Source organism: Anomaloglossus baeobatrachus, chromosome 3, assembly GCF_048569485.1.
Source record: "Anomaloglossus baeobatrachus isolate aAnoBae1 chromosome 3, aAnoBae1.hap1, whole genome shotgun sequence".
Lineage (NCBI taxonomy): Eukaryota > Metazoa > Chordata > Amphibia > Anura > Aromobatidae > Anomaloglossus > Anomaloglossus baeobatrachus.
Window position 1 is genome coordinate 37948283 of NC_134355.1, and position 23649 is coordinate 37971931.

Genomic DNA, 23649 nt, shown 5'->3' on the forward strand with positions numbered 1-23649 from the left:
TGTCATTTAGAGGACTTTGCCTACACTAGATATTTTTTTTTCGTCATAACTACAATGTATCATGCAGACCATGTACTTAGTATGAATCTCAGGGAATAAGATATTCTGTCTTTTCTCCTACTTATTCAGGGAGTCAGTAAAAGCTGGAGAGATAGGCTTATCTATACAGTCTAAATACCCAACCCAAAATACTGCCTCATTTATTAAATTCCCCAATGCTGAAGGCAAAATAGACACACTGCATTGATAACAGCATGATAATACAAGTTGTCACATAAATTAGCATTGAACTCATAGCAATCCCATTTCTCTTGATAGCCAAATACCATGCTGGCTTTACCACTTGCCTGTCTACATCGACATTAGTCAATGCCACAGTCCACCTTATGTCACAGCTCCTTTACATGCTAACTATATTTACCCGGCCCTGTATTTCTTCACAGTTCATTTATGTTCATACCGTCTTTATTATTAGAACTATTTGTTTTATAGGATTTTTTTAAAAAAAAATTTATTTTTTTTTTATTTTTTTTTAGAATTTCAGTTCTTATACTTTATGGTGTCTAAAAATGTCTCCTTCTTTACTTTTATTCTTGGCTCAATCTATCCAAAGTTGAGGTGCATAAGATGACAAGCTTTTTTTTTTTTGTTATTTATTTAAAAAAATAAATAAATAAAAAATGATTTTGTGATACTCTATTTGGAGATGTTTATACTATATGTGTCTATGTGGCCACCTAGTGGTTGTAATATTAATTAATTGCAGCCTGTCAAAGGGGTTTTCTAGTAGAGATGAGTAGTGTTGGGTGGACTCACAGATAATCTGGACCGGAAGGTCTAACAGGGTTAAAAAATCCCGGTTCCAGCCCGGGATTGGTCTTGGTTATCTGATCAGACGCCGGTCCCCATATAAGTCTATGGGAACCAGAATCTAGCTATTAAAAATGTTGGTAGAAGGGATAGGGAGATAGGAGTAAGCATGTTTTACTTACCAAGGCTCCACAAATCTGTAACTGCTTTCAGGCCACTCATTCACTTCCGGGGCCGCTCATTTACCTTCATGCATATGCACTGCTTTCCCCACCTACCGGCGTCTGTGATTGGTTGCAGCCAGACGTTCCTCACAGCCTGTGTGACAGCGTCTGACTGCAACCAATCACACACCCAGTCTGAGGGTCACTACAGTGGAATAAAAAATAAATAAATAAAACATTTGGTGTAGTGTCCCCCATGTTATAATACCCAGCACAGATAAAGCACATGGCTACAGGCTGCAGCCCCCTGCCATGTGCTTATCTTGGCTGTATATCAAAATAGGAGAACCCACATGCATTTTTTAAATTCTTTAAATAAATCATTTAAAAAAATCAGCATGTGGTCCCCACAATTTTGATACCTAGTCAAGATAAAGCCTGACAGCTGGTGACTGGTATTCTCAAGCTGGGGAGAGCCCATGGTTATTGGCCCCCCCAACCTAAAAATAGCAGCCTGCAGCTGTCGGGATTGTCTCATCTATTAGATACAACAGTCTTGGTGGCTCTTCCTGATCACTCTGCTGCGCTGGCAATCGGGGTAATAAGGGGTTAATAACATCCCACAGCCTCCACTAAGCCCAAGATTAGCAATGGGAGGTGTCTATGAGACCCCCCATTACTAATCTGTAAGTGAAAAGAAAGAAACACAAACACCAAAAAAATCCTTTATTTTAAATAAAAGACAAAAATACACCCTCTTTTGGCTTCCTCCACCCACAGAGGGGTTACCACTGCAGCCAATCAGAGATTATGTGAAGTTGAAGAGCTAGAAATCAGATTCTACTGGCTCAGAAAGCACTTGACAGTCTTGCCATAAAAGGTAAATGACAATGGTGGCGGACACTGACCGCAGTATTCAGAAAGGGTGGCCGTCTAGTATGTCAGCATGTTTTATGTATTTATTTATTTATTTTTTTTAAGACCACGATGGGCAAATTTTTAAATAAAACAATCTAGAGCTCAAACCCCTTTAAGTCCTAATGACTGTAAAACAAAATATGAATAAAAGAGTAGATGATCCATAGAAGTATCCTAATCTGGGGGTAAGGAGTAGTACGGCAGAGGTGCACGCCGCTCGTGAGACGCTCTTAATTCATGGACAAGGGTGCACCTTTTCATGAACCGGATAAAAAATAAAAACCTGACAAGCAGACAAGTGTGAACAGGTGCAAGCCATCACAACTATAGGATTCATAAACAAAAATACTGTATACAGCAGCACTCTGTAAATGCTGTGATTTGCAAATATTGAATATATAAAATTGGAACTGCATTACTGCAATAGAAAATATGTTTAAAAATTAAAGTCCTTAGCACACAAATTGGCCAATCCATGAGAGCCTATCAGCCGCTGTAGCACTGGTATCTCACCGCCCCGGCCGGGCAAATTCCTCCCCCGCACTTCCCCTCCTGGGCCCTGTACATGCCGTACAGGATTCTTGGGAGTGCACCTATGACGTGTGTGCACACTGGCCTTCCTCTTAAAGGGCCGGTGTGCTATTTCCAGGAGATGCCTCTCAGCCTATAGCTGATAGGCGCTATGTATTTAAAGCCTCCTCCCATTAGGGGAGGTGCTTGTGCAAAGCATCTAGTCAGTCAGTCAGTGTTCCAGTCTACTGCCTAGCTAGTTGTCAGGTCCTCAGTGCTTGTCTTGTTATAAATAAATAATTAAATCTTTATTTTTATATAACAATAACATATTCCACAGCGCTTTACATACATCAAGAACACTGTCCCCATTGGGGCTCACAATCTAAATTCCCTATCACTATGTCTTTGGAGTGTAGGAGGAAACCGGAGTACCCGAAGGAAACCCACAGAAACACGGGGAGAACATACAAACGTCTTGCAGATATTGTCCTTGGTGGGATTAGAACCCAGGACCCCAGCGCTGCAAGGCTGTAATGCTAACCACTGAGCCACTGTGCCGCCCACGGTGTTATCCCTGTGTCCATCTCCATTACCTACCTTCCCATTCCTGTCTGTCCTTGCTATGCCCACCATGCCTGTCCAGCTTGCCCCAGTCACCCCTCCTAATCCCGTCTATACCTGAGCCCGTCACCTGCCCGGAGGGTCAGCTGCCTCAGTACTGGTCACTGCCCTGGGAGTGGTACCTGGCGTCCACCTCGCGGTGGATGCTTAGTTAACCCTTCCCACTAGTCTGGGTACCCCCTGTTGTCAAGTGGGTCCACTAATCCCGCTCGCTGCCTCCACACTGGCCGCAAGTGTTACAGCCACATCAAGGCGTACCTCTTTGATGGAACCCTAACGAAATATGCCTATCGTAGAGTGAAAGCCTACAATGTTCATGAATCAGGATAGTCTAAAGGCCACTTTACAAGCAACAACATCGCTAACAAGATGTTGTTGGGGTCACGGAATTCGTGACGCACATCCGGCCTCGTTAGCGACGTCGTTGCGTGTAAAGTGGCCTTAACTCTACCGCGCCCCTTCATCAAGACTGGAGAAAATCGCCAGTATTGATGAATTGAGGCCTATCTTATAGCAGATAGTGTTTTCCCTTTTTATGTAAAAATCAATGGTCTGGTACAACTGACGGAGCATGAATCAAGCAAACCAATGCAGCTAATGAAGGAATCCCGTGGCCTTTTTGACTCATAACAATAATGAAAATGTGGATCTGGACTGTTCTAGTTTATGTACAAGCAAATGTGTCCGACAGAGGCAACGCTCCCAGCGGAAGGATGAAGAAACTGTAGACTGGTAAAATTGGTCTGCACTGGGATCATTACACCTGCAGCAACGCGAGCAGAAATATTAAAGCTTCCCTGGTTATAAATTCCGATATAATACAATATCAGCAGGGGGATCACCTCTCGGCAAACCTATTTTGTTGGGGGGGAATTAAATGAGTCCAAACTATCAAGGCTGCCATTCCGGCAATTTCAATAAGCCCCGGTTAAAGAACAGACTTTAGAGAGAAGGAATCCGATATCCTTGGGTAGAACGCCTGCCAGAATTTAATGTCGACAATTAAAATTTATTTTGATTCTTACCTAGTGTTTATGGCTGTTTGTATACACAACAGACCTTACTAATACAGAGATTCACTATTAGATAGAATTGCCATCTGTTCGGAGTGAAAAGCTGGCATCTGCCTCCCATTCTAAAACTAAAATGATATTATTTCAACAAAACAAAATTAACTGCTTTTTTTTCTGCTTACCAACCTCATTTGGTGCCTAAGATGAAATGGCTTACTGATAGAATACCCAATGACCTCTGCAACGCTGATTTATAGAATTGTGGCTGAGTGTTGCCATCTGTCCCCGGGATTGACGCCCTATGTTGCACAATGGCATTTTTGCAGTGTGTCTGTCTAACCTCTGGAAATACTGACCCTAGAGATGGATGACTGTACATGAGCCACTTGTCTCTACTTAAAGGGGTTTTCTAAATTAGACCCCAAAAAATTTAAAATCAGACTAAAGGCTGCTTTACACCTTACAATTTGGTGTGCGATCTCACACGCCCCCATCGTTTGTGCGGCTCGTGCAATTTGTTGCCCGCGTCGCACAAACGATTAAATCCCGTCACACGTACTTACCTTCCATACGACCTCACTGTGGGCGGTGAACATCCACTTCCTGGAGTGGGAGGGATGTTCGGCGTCACAGCGATGTCACACGGCAGCCGGCCAATAGAAGCGGAGGGGCGGAGATGAGCGGGACGTAAATATCCCGCCCACCTCCTTCCTTCCGCATTGACGGCGGGAGCCGCGGGACACAGGTAAGCTGAGTTCATCGTTCCCAGGGTGTCACACACAGCGATGTGTGCTACCCCGGGTACGATGAACAACCTGACGTTCAATTTTGCGAAATTGAACGACATGCATGCGATCAACGTTTTTGCGTGCAATAGCACATAGGTTTCACACGCTACAATATCACTAACGATGCCGGATGTACGTCACTTACGACATGACCCCGCCGACGCATCGTTAGATTTATTGTAGCGTGTAAAGCCCGCTTTAATTACCTGCGACTTTTCTGCTTCGCTTTGTTGGACTTTTTGTTTTTCCAGGCAAAGTGAAGATTTGGTGCAGGAATTTGGTGTATAAATTTCAGCACCAAATCTGCATCTCCTGGCAGAAAATCGCACAATTTCGGTGCAATGTTCTGTCAGGAGATGCAGGTTTGGTGCAGAAATGTCTGCCCCAGATGTCTGCACCAAATTTGCATCTGCTGGCAGAGATACGCACAGAAACGGCGTCAAAACCACAATTTTTGTTTGTTTTTTTTGCCAAGTGATGCAGAATTGGTGATGGAATTTATACACCAAATTCCTGCACCAAATCTGCATCTTCTGACACAAACCCGCATTGATATTGTATCAATATCACATCACGTTTAGATTATTTTTTTGCCAGAAGAAGCAGATTTGGTGCTGAAATTTATACACCAAATTAATACACCGAATCTGTATCTTTTTGCACAAACCCGCATTATTATTGCATCAATATCACATCACGTTTGGATGATTTTTTTGCCAGGAGATGCAGATTGGGTGCTGAAATTTATACACCAAATGTGAATATCCTGGCAAAAACTCAAATAAATATCGCATAAATGCCATGTTGTGCTTTGATGCATCTTTTTGCCAGAAGATGCAAATTTTGTGCAGGAATTTGGTATAAAAATTCCATCACCAAATCTGCATCTCTTGGCAAAAAAAAACCATGGTTTAATGCCAGGACATGCAGGTTTTATGCTGAAATGTCTGCCCCAGATTTCTGCACCAAATTTGCATCTCCTGGCAGAAATCCGCATCAAAACGGCATCAAAACGACAGTTTTTGTACGATTTTCTGCCAGAAGATGCAGATTTGGTGCTGAAATTTATACACTAAATTCCTGCACCAAATCTGCATCTTCTGACACAAACCCGCATTAATATTGTATGAATATCACATCACGTTTAGATGATTTTTTTGCCAGAAGATGCAGATTGGGTGCTGAAATTTATACATCAAATTCCTGCACCAAATCTGCATATCTTGGCAAAAATCCAAATCAATATCGCATCAATACTGCATCGAGTTTAGATGCAGATTTAGTACAGGAATTTCATGTATAAATTCCATCACCAATTCTGCATCTCTTGGCAAAAAAAAAAATGTGGTTTAACGCCAGGACTCATTGAACACAATGAGTTCAACTGAGATGAGGTCACTGAGTTCAATGAGCTCATCTCAGGTGAGTTTACCTGTGGTCAGAGGTGGGGGACCATGGGAACCTCCAGCTGTGACCACTGGTAAACTTTGTGATGTCACCACTCACAGCTGTGGCTCAGTCAGTTTCTGCCTAAAGGCGCAGCCGGCGGTCACGTTTTCTGATGTGCCCATGAGCTCAACTTCAATATGTAGCAGAGCCAGGATCGTCATGGGACTTCGCATGGATTACGTTGAATCTCCAAGGGTTTTCTGGAAGTTGATAAAGGGGTGAAAGAGGGTGTGTTTATTTTATTTCAAATGAAGGATTTTTCGGTGTTTGTTTTTATTTCTTTTCACTTACAGGATTAGTAATGGGAGGGTCTCCCATTCCTAATCTAGGGCTTGATGGCAGCTGTCATTTTTTGACAAATCACAGCGGTCATTAACTCCTTATATTACTGCACCAGGGCAATTGAAGTGAGCAGGGTAAACCACCAACATTGTCATATTTAATGGATGCAACAAGTCACTGTGGCTGCAGGCTGGTATCTTTAGGCTGAGGAGAGCACAATAACCAATGGCCTCCCCAGGCTGAGAATACCAGCCCCAACTGTTGGCTTTATACTGGCTGGATATCAAAATTGGGGGGACAGCACACAGTATTTTAAAGTTATTTATTTATTTATTTCATTTTTTAAAACGCCTCATGGGGTTCCTCTTATTTTGATACACAGCTGAGATATACCGCATGTCTGGGGGCTGTAAACTGTAGCCGTATGCTTTATCTGCACTGAGTATCTACGAGCTGCAACATTTTTTTTATTTATCTATTTTTACACTTTACTCAGGCAGACAGACAGCCTCTGGGAGGGCAACCAATCAGAGATACTGGCATGCTAGCAGTCTGACTGCAGCCAATCACAGATGGTGGGCAGGGGAAGCAGTGAATATATATGAGATGTAATTAGCAAACCCGGAAGCAGTGTTACAGCTGAGCCACAGAGACTGGTATGTCCTGCTTTAACCTTTTTGCGTCCTCTTTTTTTTTTTTTACAGTGATTTTTCTTGCAAATCACAGCCATGCCAAGTATGGCTCCAGAAGTGCCTACAGCCTAAAATCTTACTGATTGGCTGCTCTACAACCTTTCAACAAGCTTTATTTGGGTGACAAACCCGAACAGGAATTGGACATACAGTCAAAAGTTTTTGTTTGGTGTTCAGCACCAAACACAAACTTGAGTCCATATAAATGGCAAGATCAGGAAACAGGCTCAAACAAGGACCAATGTCCCATCTCCTAGGGGATTATTAGGATATGTCTAATGGACCCCATACACATTAAGTAAAAGTCATCTATAATGGTCAATTTCGGCCACAAACAAATGATCTTCTGCTGTTTTGGTGAAATGAAAGATCGTTTTGACCGGTGACCAAACACCGAACATTCGTCATCATTCACAATACTGGTCAGACATATCGGATTTTTTCAGCCAAATGTTAATCACTGGCAGTGTCCTCGGCTAAAATTCCAATTATTCTCCAGGGAGCTGCTATTCTCTTCTCTGATATTACTGCTATATAATTGCACAACCCCGCAACAGATAATAAATTTGCACCCTGTGGAGCTTCATGGGCAGCTTTTTATAATTAAATGAAAGGATTAAAAAAATGACGTGGGATCTCCTATTTTTGATAACCAGCCAAGGTAAAGCAGACCGCTGGGGGCTGGTATCAGGCTGAGGAGGGCCTTGGTTATTGTGCCCTTCTAGCTCTAAAAATATCAGTTCACAGCCTCCCCAGAAATGGTGCATTACATTAGATTGTGCCAATTCTTGTGCTTCATCTCGGCTCTTCCTATTGCCCTGGTACATTAGCAATTGAGGTAAGGGTAGTTGGGGTTGATGCCAGCTGTGTAATTTCAGCTGACATCAAGCCCTGGTGTCAGTAATGGAGAGGCGTCTATCAGATACCCCCATTACTAACCGAGTAAGTTAAAAGAAGGAAAAACACACAAATATTTTAGTTTAAAAAACACAGCCCTTGTTCACCAATTTATTTAAAAAAGAAAAAAGCCATGCAGATCTGAAATAATCCACCGAATCTGATGTATTCTACAAATGGAAACCTGAAAGACTTAAATTAAAGAAAGAAAAACAAGATACAGTCCCTCATTCACCAATTTATTATTAAAAAAATAATCCTGGAACTCCGATGTAGTCCCCAGCATCCTCACGACGTCCATTGATTTTGTAGTACAACCTATGGAGCCTTGTGACGAGCAGTGATGTTGTCAGTAACGTTAGTGCTCATCACCAATCTCACTGGCTCACAGAGAGAACAGTGTGAGACCCGGAATGTCTGACGAGTGCTGACGTTACTGAGTCACTTACGTCACTGCGCGTGAGAAGTTCCGGGTCTGGCGCTGAGCTGCAGTGACCTCTGAACAAGGCTCCATAGGTTAAAGTACCATTTTGGGGAACGTTGTGGAACTAGTACACCATAGATTATGTCAAAGCTTTATGGATTTTTTAAAAAAATTATAAATTGGTGAACGAGGTATGGGAAGGGAGGGGGGGTAATTCAATAAACTATTTCTGTGAGTTTGTGTGTGTGTTTTCTTCTCTTTACCCTTACATGGTTAGTAATGGGGGTGTCTGATAGACACCTCTCCATTACTAGCTCATGAGCTTGATACTAGCTGACACTACACAGCTGACAGACAGCAACCCCAGAACACATCACCCTGATTGCCAAAGCACCAGGCCAATCAGAAAGAGCCGGGGAAAGTGCTAGAATTAGCACATTGCACATCTAATGTGATGTGCCAAATTTTGGAGCGGGTGCAATCTGCTATTTTTAGGTTGGGGAGGGCCCAATAACCAAAGACCTCCCCAGCCTGATAATACCAGGCCACAGTTGTCTTCTTTAAATTGGATGGTTATCAAAATAGGAGGGATTAAATGTTTTTTTTTTAATTAGTTAAACAAGGATAAAAACATCCTTTAATGCTACATAAAAAGTAATAAAGGGTGCAACTGTACAAACCCTGCTCTAATCTAAGCTTTCCTTCCTAATTTATCTCTTCCTAAAATGATTCCAGAAGACAGTGGGCCAAACATTGCACCACCAGGTCTCATATAAGACCCAATGATGTGATGCGGCCGGCTAATCACAGTAATGCTAGTAGCCAACATGGCAATCCCTGCATGTTGATTGGTTGTCTAACAGCCATGAAACATGCAGGGGTGGTGACTTGAAAATGGCACTTGAGCACCCGCTATACTTAGCCAAGTAACTATCGTACCTGAGCACCCGGTGTTCAATCGAGTATTAAGCCGTGCCAACCACACTCGTTCCACAGGTCACTATAACACATGGTTAATATAAGGCCCATTTTCTTTGTGATTTTCTGGGGTGCTGCCTGCTTTTTTTTATCTCTATTTACCTATTTACTGGATTATTTTATGTAAGCCCTTGCACCCTATTTTTAATTTTCTTTTTGTATATTGGTATTTTTTTCTTCATCTATCTATCTATTCCTCTGTCTATTCCCCTGTCTATCTATAATCAATCCATCCATCCTCTATATATCTATCTATCTATTTATCTATCTATCTATCTATCTATCTATTTATCTATCTATCTATCTATCCCTATATCTATCTATCTATCCCTCTATCTATCTATCCCTCTATCTATTTATCTATCTATCTATCTATCTATCGTCTATCTATTCCTTTGTCTATCATCTATCTATCTATCATATATCTATTCTATCTGTATATTCTTCTATCTATAATCTATCTATCTATTCATCTATTTATCTTTCTATTCTTCTATCTATTTTTCTATCTATCTATCTATCCTTCTATCTATCTATCTATCTATCTATTCATCTATCTATTCATCTATCTATCTATCTGTATATCCTTCTATCTATCTATCTATCCCTCTATCTATCTATCATCTATCTATCCCTCTATCTATCTATCTATTCATCTATCTATCTATCTATCTATCTATCTATCTATCATTTATCTCTTCATCTATCTGTATATCCTTCTGTCTATCCATCTATTTATCTATCTATTCATCTATCTATCATTTATCTATTCATATATCTATCTATCTATCTATCTATCTGTATATCCTTCTATCTATCTATCTATCTATCTATCTATCTATCTATCTATCTATCTATCTATCTATCTATCTGTATATCCTTCTATCTATTTATCTATCTATCTATCTATTTTATCTATCTATCTATCTATCTATCTATCTATCTATCTATCTATCCCTCTATCTATCCCTCTATCTATCTATCAAATCAAATCAAATAGGCTTTATTGGCAGGACCAAAAAACTATTAGCATTGCCAAAGCAAAAAAGAAGTGTGACAGGGGAGTGGGTTAGGGCTGTGGAGATGGGGTGTTGGGCCACAATTTAGGGAGTGATGGCCCATTTGGAGGTCTTTAGTACCCCTCATCTTATGACAAGTGGAGACATATCTATCTAATCTATCTATCTATCTATCTATCCCTCTATCTATCTATCTATCTACCTATCTATCTATCTATCTATCCCTCTATCTATCTATCCCTCTATCTATCTATCTATCTAATCTATCTATCTATCTATCCCTCTATCTATCTATCTATCTATCTATCTATCTATCTATCTATCTATCCCTCTATCTATCTATCCCTCTATCTATCTATCTATCTATCTATCTATCTATCTATCTATCTATCTATCTATCTATCTATCCCTCTATCTATCTATCTATCCCTCTATCTATCTATCTATCTATCTAATATATCTATCTATCTATCTATCTATCCCTCTATCTATCTATCTATCTATCCATCTATCTATCTATCCCTCTATCTATCTATCTATCTATCTCTTTCTATCTATCTATCTATCTATCTATCCCTCTATCTATCTATCTATCTAATCTATCTATCTATCTATCCCTCTATCTATCTATCTATCTATCTATCTATCTATCTATCCCTCTATCTATCTATCTATCTAATCTATCTATCTATCTATCTAATCTATCTATCTATCTATCTATCTAATCTATCTATCTATCTATCTATCCCTCTATCTATCTATCCCTCTATCTATCTAATCTATCTATCTATCTATCCATCTATCTATCTATCCCTCTATCTATCTATCTATCTATCTATCTATCTATCTATCTATCTATCTCTTTCTATCTATCTATCTCTTTCTATCTATCTATCTATCTATCTATCTAATCTATCTATCTATCTATCTATCTATCTATCTATCTATCTATCCATCTATCTATCTATCTATCCCTCTATCTATCTATCTATCTATCTATCTATCTATCTATCTATCTATCTATCTCTTTCTATCTATCTATCTATCTATCTATCCCTCTATCTATCTATCTATCTATCTATCTATCTATCTATCTATCTATCTATCTATCCCTCTATCTATCTATCTATCTATCTATCTATCTATCTATCTATCTATCTATCTATCCCTCTATCTATCTATCTATCTATCTATCTATCTATCTATCTATCTATCTATCTATCTATCTATCTCTCTCTTTCTATCTATCTATCTATCTATCTATCTATCTATCTATCTATCTATCTATCTATCTATCTATCTATCCCTCTATCTATCCCTCTATCTATCCCTCTATCTATTTATCACTTGTGATGTGATGCTTCCTCTATGGATCCTGCACACACACAATAGAGATCTCATACAGAAGCTTTCCCGGGTTGCAGTCCTGTGAGGGATCACATAGTCGGAGGTGCTACAGTGACACCTTTTGGAATCTCCTCTCAGCCACATTCTGCTTTTCCTCCACTCTCAGCCTGGGCTTTCTCCTGCAGACACTTGTGTGTATTAGAGAAGAATCAACCAAAAACTGAAGAAAAATTCTAAGATCTGTCCATGTTGTTGTTTCAGACGTCTTGGCCCTGAGTGTATGTATTTACCCCCGCACAGTAAATTGTGCGCAGTGCCTGTTTTATGTACACACTGCATTAACTGTAACTGTAGTACATTTATTTGTGCGGGGAGAAGACTGGAAAATGATTAAAAAATCAATAGCTCCTGTCACGGAAGCAAGTGTTACCATACATTTAAGTAGTTAATTGCAAAACTCTTATCACAGCGTCAAGTTGGACTCGTGGAGACCCTTAATTATGGCGCTGGATGCATTCAGGATCTCTGGGGAGAATGCAAAGTGTTGTCACAGGAACAAGAAACAGAGAAATATAATAATATTTTTGGAAACTGATATATAATGTCCTGATAGAAAAAGGTGAAATGCTCTGTTGCTGTAAATAGATCAATCACATAACAGAGGCCAATCATCTGCCAGCTGCCAGATAGCTTTTTTTTTTCTTTCTTTCTTTCTTTCTTTCTTTCTTTCTTTCTTTCTTTCTTTCTTTCTTTCTTTCTTTCTCTCCTTCCTCCCTTTCTTCTCTACATTCAGTCTACTGTAACTATCCCTAGAAACACCTATACTTTTTGCTTTTCTCTTTTTCTATTTTTCTGTCTGTCTCTAATTTGCCTTTTTTTTTCTTTATCCCATTCTTTGTATCTTTCTATCCTTGTACATTTCTTTCTTTCTTTCTTTCTACCTTCCTTTCTTTCTCTCTTTCTTTCTTTCTCTTTCTTTCTTTCTTCCTTTCCATTCTCTTTCTTTCTTTTCTCTTACTTTCTTTCCATCTTTCTTTCTTCCTTTCTATTCTCTTTCTTTCTTTTTTCTTTTTTTCTTTCTTTCCATTCTTTCTTTCTCTCTATTTCCATCATTCAATCTTTCTCTTTTTCTTTCTCTCTTTCTTTCCATCATTCAATATTTTTTCTCTTTTTCTTTTCTTCTTTCCTTTAAATCTATCTTTCTTTTTTCCCCCTCTTTTTTTCTCTTTTTCATTCTTTATTTTTCTTTTTTCCCTTTTTATTTATTTTTATCTTTCTTTCTCTCTTTTTCCTTTTTCTTTATTTCTTTCCTTAATTCCCTACTTCCTTTCTTTTTGTCTTTCTTGCTGTCTTTCTCACTCACTCTCTCTTTCCTTCATTCTTTCTTGTTGCCTTTCTTATCTCACTCTTGCTTTTTGTTTCCTTTTTTCTTTTAGTCTTTCTTGCTGTCTTCCCCCTCCCCCTTTCTTTCTTTCTTTCTTTCTTGCTCTCACTCCTTTCTTGCTGCTTTATATATCTCACTCTTTCTCTTTCTTTCTTTCCATCCTTACTTTTAGTCTTCCTTGCTGTCTTTCTCGCTCTCACTTTTTCTTTCTTTCTGCCTTTTTTGATCTTGCTCTCTTTCTTTCCTTCTTCCTTTCTTTTTGTCATTATCGCTGTCTTTCTCGCTCTCGTTCTTTCTCGCTCTCGTTCTTTCTCACTTTCTTTCTTTCCTTCCTTTCTTTTTGCTTTCTTGCTGTTTTTCTCACTCTCATTTTTTTCCACTTTCTTTCCTTCTTCCTTTTTTTGTCTTGCTTGCTGTCTTTCTCGCTCTCGTTCTTTCTCACTTTCTTTCTTTCCTTCCTTTCTTTTAGTCTTTCTTGCTGTCTTTCTCACTCTTGTTCTTTCCCACTTTCATTCTTTCCTTCTTCCTTTCTTTTAGTCTTGCTTGCTGTCTTTCTCGCTCTTTACTTTCTGTCTTTCTTGCTGCCTTTTTTGATCTCGCTCTTGCTTGTGTGACGCCCTGGCAAAATCAGGTAGTCACAAATAGGCCTCCGCATAACACCTTCCCTCACTAGGAAACACACAGCTAACCATTACACCCTAGTCACCCCCCCTTAGGGACAGATAGACACACCAGTGGGTGTGACCAGGCGGTTGGAAAATGCCCACCCAGGGGTTTAGACATCCCGGGGCGGGAGAAAGAGCAGATGAGCTTTAGAGAGGAGTGTGAGTGGAGGTCAGGCCTGTGTGTCAGGCCTGAAGCAAACTGACGGGTACCAGGGTAGGAGTCCTGGCGCCTTGGCTAGGAGGCAGACAGTGGTCTCCGTCAGCAGGAGACGGGAAGATGGTTCGGTGGAACTGAGGTGGACCGGGCCAGGGTTGTAGCACGCCGGTACTGACATGGGGAACCGACCCAGAAACCATAGCACAAAGGGGGGTACTTGGACCCTGAAGCCAGGAACCAGAAACAAGTGGAACTGGTTAATTAACCGATTGAGGCCAGGACTAGAGGTCCTGTCCCACCCAAAGTCCCTCATAGAAGACAACAGCCCACCGACTAGGGATAAGAGGTCATCGCCAAGGGCCATAGATCCCACGGTCCAACGTCTGCGGGCACGGCTCCTTAGGCCACATCCAGCCGGGAGCGGACGCCCACGTTTCATACTGGGAACTCTTTTCTACTTAAACAGTGGAGGAAAAATATAGAGACCACCAGCCGGGTGGGGGATCCCGAACGCAACCGGCCACGGCACCGGCCACCACCACCTTGGTTTACCAGAGATGTGTGTGTTTTACTGAAAGTGAGTACACCGACACCCCCTGCGGTTGTCATTCCACCTGCACCAGAGCCATCGGTTCCCGGGGCCACCATCCCTGCCCACGGAGGGGTTAGCATCTTGCTGCACAACATCTCCCCCGGGTGCCCCGTAACAGCAGCGGTGGTGTCCCACCTCACCACACACTGTGGGTGGCGTCACCAACCTATTACGGCCTAGCCTGTACATCTACGTCTCCCATTTTATTCGGCGTGTCCGCGAGACCCCCGCCCCGGGTCCGGAGACCCTCGAGCCACCACCCCTGAAGGTCCGGATCCGAGCAGCGACCGGGTGCTGGCACGGGGACGGCACACTTGCTTTCTTTTTTTTCTTTCTTTCTTTCCTTTTTTCCTCTTTTTTTGTATATATTGCTGTCTTTCTCGCTCTTTTTTTCTCACTTTCTTTCTTTCATTCTTCAGTTCTTTTTGTCTTTCTTGCTGTCTTTTTCTATCTTGCTCTCTTTCTTTCTTTTTTTCTTTCTCTTTCTCTTTCTTTCTTTCTTTCTTTCTTTTTCTTTCTATCTTTCTTTTCTTTTTTTCTATCTTTCTTTTTTTCATCTTTTTTTATCTATCTCATATTACTTTTTTAATTATAAATAGATGCACATCACATATAACATTTTTTTCAGGTTAATGTGAATTTTTCTTTGTAGAAGATGCTGGGATTCTTTGTCATACAGTATCTTTTTGTCCCAAGAGTGTCAGGAAATTTGGTGCGAGGGACGTGGCAGGGACGTGGCCTATTCACCTGAACTCTCACAGTCCTTCAGCGCCTCAATAAATGTTGAACATCTCTCTCCTATTTATACATCCATCTCTTTTTTATAGAAAAGATAAAAAGTGAAGGTTTTCTTTCAGTCTGATGTAAACTTGCCGTTGTGCTTACATTTCAGATTGCACAATGTTCTGCATTATTAAATTGTTATACAGTGAGACAATGAAATTACGGCAGTGACCGGTCACTCGCTGCACGTGAAGGAAGCCACGGCTTGTGTCACATCTAATCTGAATGATACAAACAGATCCAATAACATGCTTGATAGCATTGCACATTTCTTTGTACTATTCTCCCCAACATTAAAGGACAACGAAACACAACAGTAATCATAAAAATATTCAAAATAAATAGAATTACGTTCTGATATTAATATTCCTGTTTTCTCTTTAACTTGTATTTCATTAAAAGTCTTGCTGGGCTTTTTTTATTGCTGTTACGGTTTTATTTTTTTTTCCTGGAAATTTTGCTTTTATTTATTTTGTTCTGCTTTGATTTCCCATAACAGAACATAAATATTTGAGAAAAATGAGAACATTATCCAATAATACTCCCACATTGTGCCCAAATATTTTGACATTTACTTGTGATGCTCTTTTCGATTACTTCTTTCCAAGATTATCTGGGATAATTTATTCTGGCCTCTGATGTTTGTCATGGGGACTTCCTTCAAAATTCCCCCTTTTTAGCATACTCTCTATTGTCCAAAAAATTCCCCCGTTTTAGCATACCCTCTACTTTCCAAAAAAAATCCCGTTTAGCAGTTTAGCATACCCTCTACTTTCCAAAAAATTTCCCTGTTTTAGCATACCCTCTACTTTCCCAAAAAAATTCCCCTGTTTAGCATACCCTCTACTTTCCAACAAATTCCCCTGTTTAGTATACCCTCTACTTTCCAAAAAAAATCCTGTTTTAGCATACTCTCTACTTTCCAAAAAATAAACCCTGTTTTAGTATACCCTCTACTTTTCAAAAAAAATCCCCTGTTTAGCATACCCTCTACTTTCCAAAAAAATTCCCCTGTTTTAGCATACCCTCTTCTTTCCAAAAAATTCCCGTTTTAGCATACTCTCTACTTTCCAAAAAATTCCCCTGTTTTAGCATAACCTCTACTTTCAAAAAATATTCCCCTGTTTTAGCATACCCTGTACTTTCCAAAAAATTCCCGTTTTAGCCTACTCCTACTTACCCCTTATAATAATGTGCCCATGCTGGTCCCCTTTTAGTAATGTGCCCACCCTAGTACCCATCTTGTAGCAATGTGCCCTTCCTTGTCCTCATCTAGTAGTAATGGGTTCATCCTTATCCCCATATTGTGGTAATGTCTCCATCCTTGTCCCTTGTAGTAATCTGACCATCCTGGTCCCAATCTTAGTAATGACCCTCATCTTGGTCCTCATCTTGTAGCAATGTCCTCAACTGATAGTAATATACCCATCTTGGTCCCCTTCTTGAAGAAATTTCCCCATCCTGGTCTCCATGTTGTAGTAATTCCCATTCTTTGTCCTCATCTTGTAGTAATGTCCTCATCCTGGTTCCTTTCTTGTAGTAATGTGCCTCTTCCTGGTCATCATCTTGTAGTAATGCCCCATTCTGATCCTCCTCTTGTAGTAATGTGCCCATCCTTATCCCCTTCTTGCAGTAATGTGCTGTCATGCAGTGTTCGGTTCCACACTCGTGGGATGCCTCTACTGTGTCAGACTCTGTTCACATTATAAAGTTTGACAGTGAACCTGAGGTCTCCTAATTGCTCAGCCTCAGTCGGGCGTTGACTGGTTCATTTTCACTGCTTCCCTGCCCTGCAGGAGTTAATTGTTTTGGATTTGTGTGCAGCTCCTGGGAGCTCAGGTTGCTGATTTCCACCCACAGCTGTCTCTTTCCTATTTAAGGTATGGGAGCCTGTGTTTCTGAGCCAAAATAGCTTTAGCATAGCTCCAGCAATTACAGTCTTTGTGGTGATCCAGTTCTTGGTGATCTATAGTTGCTATTTTGAGGGGTGTGTTTTTTTCCCTGTTGTGCATTTTCTTCTTTCCTTTTTCTTTATTCCCCTGTACACGTATAGCCTCTCCTTTGTGTTTGAGTGCAGTGTGTACGAGTTTTTGTTCTCCTTTGTCTGTGTCTTTTCTGTGGGGTTTTGTTATTGTATTTCTGGCCTGCCCCAATAGTGTGGAAGAGGGGGAGTAAGATCAGGGCTCAGACTGGAGTCAGGGTTACGTTGAGAGCTCAGACCTCGATACCATCAAGCTTACCTCTGAGATAAGGGACAGCGCAGGGTCTCAAGTCTGAGAGCCAGCCTAGGAGCCCCTGTTCTGTCATTTCATACCTTGTGACAAGTTCCTATCCTAGTCCCCATATTGTAGGAATGTCCCCATCCTGGTCATCATCTTGCAGTAATGATCCATTCTGGTTCTCTTCTTGTAGTAATGTGTCCATCCTTGTCCTCATATTGTAGTAATGCCCGATCCTGGTCTTGTTCTATAGAACTATTCCCATTCGGGGGCTCTTGTAGTAATGTGCCCATCCTGGCCCCATCTTTTAATAATGTGCCCTTATGGTCAGCGGGGTCCTCTCTCTCTCTGTGGAGTGTAAGCTTTTATTGTCAGTGGGGTCTTCTGTCTCCTGTGGAGTGTAAGCTTTTATGATCAGCGGGGTCCTCTTTCTCCCCTGTAGTGTGTAAGCTCTTATGGACAGCGTCATCCTCTCTCTTTCCTGTAGAGTGTAAACTCTTATGGTCAGCGGGGTCCTCGCTCTCTCTGTGGAGTGTAAGCTTTTATGGTCAATGGGGTCTTCTGTCTCCTGTGGAGTGTAATCTTTTATGATTAGCGGGGTCCTCTTTCTCCCCTGTAGTGTATAAGCTCTTATGGACAGCATCATCCTCTCTCTTTCCTGTAAAGTGTAAACTCTTATGGTCAGCGGGGTCCTCGCTCTCTATCTCCTGTAAAATGTAAGCTCTCACGTTAGAGGGGTCCTCTCTCTCTCTCTCTCCTGTAGAGTGTAAACTCTTATTGTCAGCAGGGTTCTGTCTTTCTATCGCTCTCCTGTAGAGTGTAAGCTCTTATGGTTCAGCGGGGTCCTCTTCCTCTCCCCTGTAGAGTGTAAACTCTTATGATCAGACAGGTCCTCTTTGTCTCTCCTGTAGGGTGTAAGCTTTTATGGTCACAAGGGTCATCTCACCCTCCTGTAAAGTGTAAGCTCTTATGTCAGTGGGGTCCTTTCTCTCTCCTGTAGAGTGTAAGTTCTTATGGTCAGCGGGATCCTTTCTCCCTCCTGTAGAGTGTAGCTCTTATGGTAAGTGGGGCCCTCTCTCTCCTGTAGAGTGTAAGCTTTTATGGTCAGTGGGGTCGTCTCTCTCCCCTGTATAATGTAAGCTCCTTTGGCCAGTGAGGTCCTTTCTCTTTCTCTCTTGTACAGTGTAAGCTCTTCTGGTCAGCGGGGTCCTCTCTCTCTCTCAGTAATGTAGAGCGTAAGTTCTTATGGTCAGTGGGGTCCTTGCTTTCTTTCTCTCTCCTATAGAGTGTAAGCTTTTATGGTCAGTGGGGTCCTCTCTCTCCTGTATTTTTACGCCAGTTTTGGGAAAGTTTTGGAAAAATTATCGGAGCCCCATGACAGATGACAAGGCTGAGCGCGGGCAACAAATTCATCATAATTACGACAGCTCTGAAAGATGCACCGAGTTGTCATGTGACTCCGGATGAATTCACCTGTTTTGGGACTTTGGTGCCCCTGTGTATCAGCAACATACAGAGCGCAGAAGATCCCCCATTGATTTCTATGGGCACAATCTAAAAGTCAGAACTGGAGCATATGTTTATATACATATGGTCTTTAAATAAAATTAGTAAAAGCAACTTGAATATTAAAAGAATTAGCCAGGAATTATTATATTTTTTTTTTTACAATGGTCAAGGGGGCAGGATTTGACAAAAGGATTCAAATACCCTTGCAACGTCCCTTTTATTTGCAAACATTGACATTTTTATACAGTTTAGGAAATTAAATCTAAACTATGGTTGCTTTAGGAAACAAATTTCATAAATCCATTTGCAATAAGGAAATATTTTTTAAAAATGTAAAATAAATAGAAAATATAAACTCAATTTAAAATATTTTTTTAAATATATTAAATTCAGTTTATATTTTAAATATTTTAAATTGCATTTAAATTTTAAATATTTTTTTATTTTAAATATTTAAAAAAAAATATTTAAAAAAAGAATACCCAAATAGTGAAGGTGGCTATATTTTACCTGGACCGGTTTTTGAGGCAGCCATTTTTGTTATGTGATATCATAAAGCCGAAGTGAATTGCTAATCAATTTAAGCACTTCTTCTGTCACAGAACAAATGAGATTTATTTTGTAATAAGTCTCAATGCACTTCAGCTTTCCAATGCCTTAAATAACATCAAAAATAAATACTCCATCTGGACTCTTGAGAAGAAAATACATGCATCTCCCCCGCTGCACTATAAATTAATTTTCCAGTCCACAGTGTGCAAGTACAGAAATATTTTATTTACTGTGTCTGCGTCTTTTATCCATTTAGCAATTTTGTTATGTGGGATCTGACCGACTTCTCATGAAATAAACAACAGGTTACACCGTGATGCGAAGGTCTCTAAAAATATCCGTAGTACTAGGAAATAATGTAATATTAGCCCCAAACATAGATGATACAAACAATAATAAAATAATACAAGACAAAAATAAAATAAAAATAGTAAATCATCATGCAAAATAGTAAGAAATAGATAAAAAAATGCTAAAAGTGACAATACTAATGCATAAAAATCATAAAATAAAAACTTTACTAAACAAATGATACAAAATAATACAGAACTAATAATATATAGTAAATACCATAGAAAAATGTAATAATAAAAAATAGCAATTAAAAAAATGAATCCAATGTACAAGAGAAATGGAGGAAATGTCATGGTTCACGTTCCTTCTGCTATCGAAGAGTTGTCATTTTTTGGCTGTCAGTGTTCCCCCCTCCGTGCCTCGTTTCCAGGATCATGGCACCTTATCTTGGGGTAATTTCCGTTCATGCAGTGCCAGTTATAGTTCTGCCTTGCAGTGTGTTTGCTGGTCTCTGTAAGTTGCCTGATCCTGTCCATTTGCCTTGTCCATACTCCCTGACTCCCGTTCTTCTTACCACGTCCGTCCTCCCTGACTCCCTGTCCTCTTGACTGTGATCCGTCTTCTGTCCTCCCTCTCCAGTCCCCTGTCAGTTTTTCAGTTTCTGTGTTTTCCCACTACTACCTGCTCTCCCGACTCCCGACCTCGGCTAGTGACAGACTTTGGTTATTGTTCTCCTCCGGTCCCTGACGTTATCTCTCGGCATCTAACCTGGCTCTCCCTTGACTCTCACTCTGCCTCATCCTTAGTACCACGTGATCTCCTGGCACAGACCTTGGCTCGTATGACTATCCCCTTCAGATCCACTGGTGGAGCTAGTGACACCTAGTGGATTCTTCAGTTCCCAACATTATTAGAGTGCTGGCTTCTCCTGCTGGTATAAAACATTTACTACCACCTTACATACTTCAGGGGCCTCTGGATCCCTCTGCTGGATTATTACAGGAAATATGTGGGTTCCTTGACAGTTAAAAAAATCTATAAAGTTAAACATTGGCTACTTCACTTCTATGGCAGATTACAGGTTGTAGGTCCAGTAGGGAATACGCGTTTTGGCAATACAAGGCATTTTCCTCACGGTCCACAGTCATACATCTGAGGATGCACATTCAGTTGAAACCAGTTGCCCCCAGAACTGGATCAGGGTGCTGCTTCTTGCTGGTTCAGGGGAACCAACTAAAATTTTAATATTGGTTCCCCGAGAGAGCAGGCTGAATCACACCCATCGGGGTGATTACCCTGCAAACAGGACAATGTACACAGAATGGACAGAACACCACGCCTAAAATACGAACCTAAACAAAACTATACACAACCCACCATGTTCCACCATCACAATGAGCATAGCCTTAGAGGGGTGTAGCACTGGGTTTTCAATGCTTATAGATCATATCCTTCAACAAGCCCGATTCATGTAACAGAGGCACAAAACAGTTTTATTTTTTTGTTCTCCATTGGGCTAAAATCAAAACGACGAATGATCAAATTACACAACTGTAAAACATTTCAGCTTATCACTTTCAATACCGTTTGATGTGATGATTGTCTTGACAAAGTTTGGTACATCTGGTAAACAATAAAAAAAGCATTGTTGACAATACAGATTTCTGTCTCTATTTTTTCCTCTTAGCTTTACTTATCCCAAGGATTGTTTTGAGACATTGGCATCTTATAAAAAAAAAAACGTGGTTTTCTGAAACTTTCTCAAGAGATATTGAGGCATTTGCTAGTTTTGTATAACTGTAATGGCGGCCACACTAGTTGACTAGTTGACTAGCTTTCATTATTTACTTGCAAATTGAATGTCATAATTGTTTTCTTTCAGCACCAAAAGGAATAAAGCCACCACTCATAGAGGCAATCAATAGCACTGTCATCGGGATCACTTGGTCTGCACCTATAAAGCTTAATGGTCCTTCACCATTTTACCAGCTGGAGAGGATAGAGCCGTCACTGACCATACAAGACCAGACAACTTTCATCAAAGGCGTTCGCTTCCCAGGACATGGCTACTTCAAATTTTCCTCATCCTCTTTACCGGAAAATACTTATTTTACAGGTAAAAATTTAAAATCTTTTAGTTAAAATAGTCTTGTAACTGAAATCAACAATGATCAACTCTATTAGCAAGCGTTTGGATCTAAAGGGTGCTTTTTGGTTGTAGGTAGAGATGAGCGAACCCGAGGTTTGGTGTTCGTAGCAAACACAGACTTTACACAAAAAACAGAGTTCAGGTGCTTTACATATGAACAAAAATCATGTGAGCATCGCTGTGCTCAGGTACGCTCGGTGCTCAGCCCAGTGTGAGCCGCTTGCAGTGTTTACATGGCTTGCACTGGGGTTGTGGCGCCCATGTGTCCGGGAGCCACAGTAGTGTTTGCTTCCTCACAGGGGGTGATGGTATGCCTGGAAGCAAGAAGGGGGCTCTCCCATGCGAGGTACACCAACAGCCAACATTTTCCTAACTCCAGGGAGCTCAAGACCTGGTTAAGGAGAGCTTCTTTGTGCATTCTGGCCTGGGGGAAGGGTTAGGACACACAAGCACACACCGAAAGTGAAACCAAACAGAATAAGTTAAGAGAGCAGTGAAAACGGTCGCTGAGGAGGGCTGCGAGATAAAGCCCTCTCAGGACCAAGCAAGTGAGCAGGACACTGGGGTCCTAGGCTGTGTGGGTGCTAATGTGACGCCCTGGACAAGCCAGGGGTCACAGGTCACAACACCACCACACCCTACACCCCAGATAGGAACACCAAGGCTAACCAAAAATCCTTGTTGCCTTCCTCCAGGGGCTGATGTCCACACCAGGGGGTGGGCCAGGCGGTTGGCTCCGCCCACCGAGGAGTTCACAGCCCTGGAGGCGGGAAAACCAGGCAGTTAAGCTAGGGGAGTGAAGGAGAAGGAAGTGGTAGAGGAGGACAGTAAGAGTAGAGACAGTGCAAAGTAACAGTTAAGAAAGCCTGAAGTTGGTTCCGGGTGTGTGCCCCGGACTGAGACAGCAAGGTCAGCAGACGGCGGTGACTGTCTGCAGGAGAGGCTGCTTAGAGGTTGCCGGAAGGACCGTGGACGGGTGGTGGCCCGGCGGTACCGGAGCGGTATACGAAGAGCAGTCAGCACCATTGGCAGGGGCCTTTCGGATCCCGGCAAGGCTAGGAGTCGCCGTGAATTTGCCAAATCCGTCAGTGAAGGGGACCTCTGGGTCTCCCAACAACCAAGTCCCGAGTGAAGGCAACAGTCCAACCGTTGTAGAGAGACACCGCCACCGCCAAGGCACCAGTTTCTCAGGGCCAGCGCCTGCGGGCAAAGTAGGGCTCCTCCGGCCCATAACCAAGTCGGGGAGCGGGTTACCGGTGGGAACCCATCGCTACCATCATCATCTCAGGTGCAGGAAAAGGGACCGTCACCGTCAACTACTGGGGAAAAGCAAGTGCAGCCGTCCGTGGGAACCGTCTTTCCAGCCGTGTGTTGTTTTTTTTTTTAACTATATTTTTATTCAAATTTTTCAATAACATAACACTGGCTGG

The 23649-nt window shown here is 41.3% G+C and overlaps 1 protein-coding gene across 1 annotated transcript in view; it reads left to right on the plus strand.

Annotated features, from left to right (window-relative positions):
• Nucleotides 1-23649, plus strand: part of USH2A (usherin) — a 1098211-nt gene that overhangs the window by 297910 nt on the left and 776652 nt on the right. Inside the window, exon 20 of the mRNA XM_075339131.1 lies at nt 21953-22186. Within this exon, the coding sequence (XP_075195246.1) occupies nt 21953-22186 (234 nt within the window). The remainder of the gene's footprint in view (nt 1-21952; nt 22187-23649) is intronic.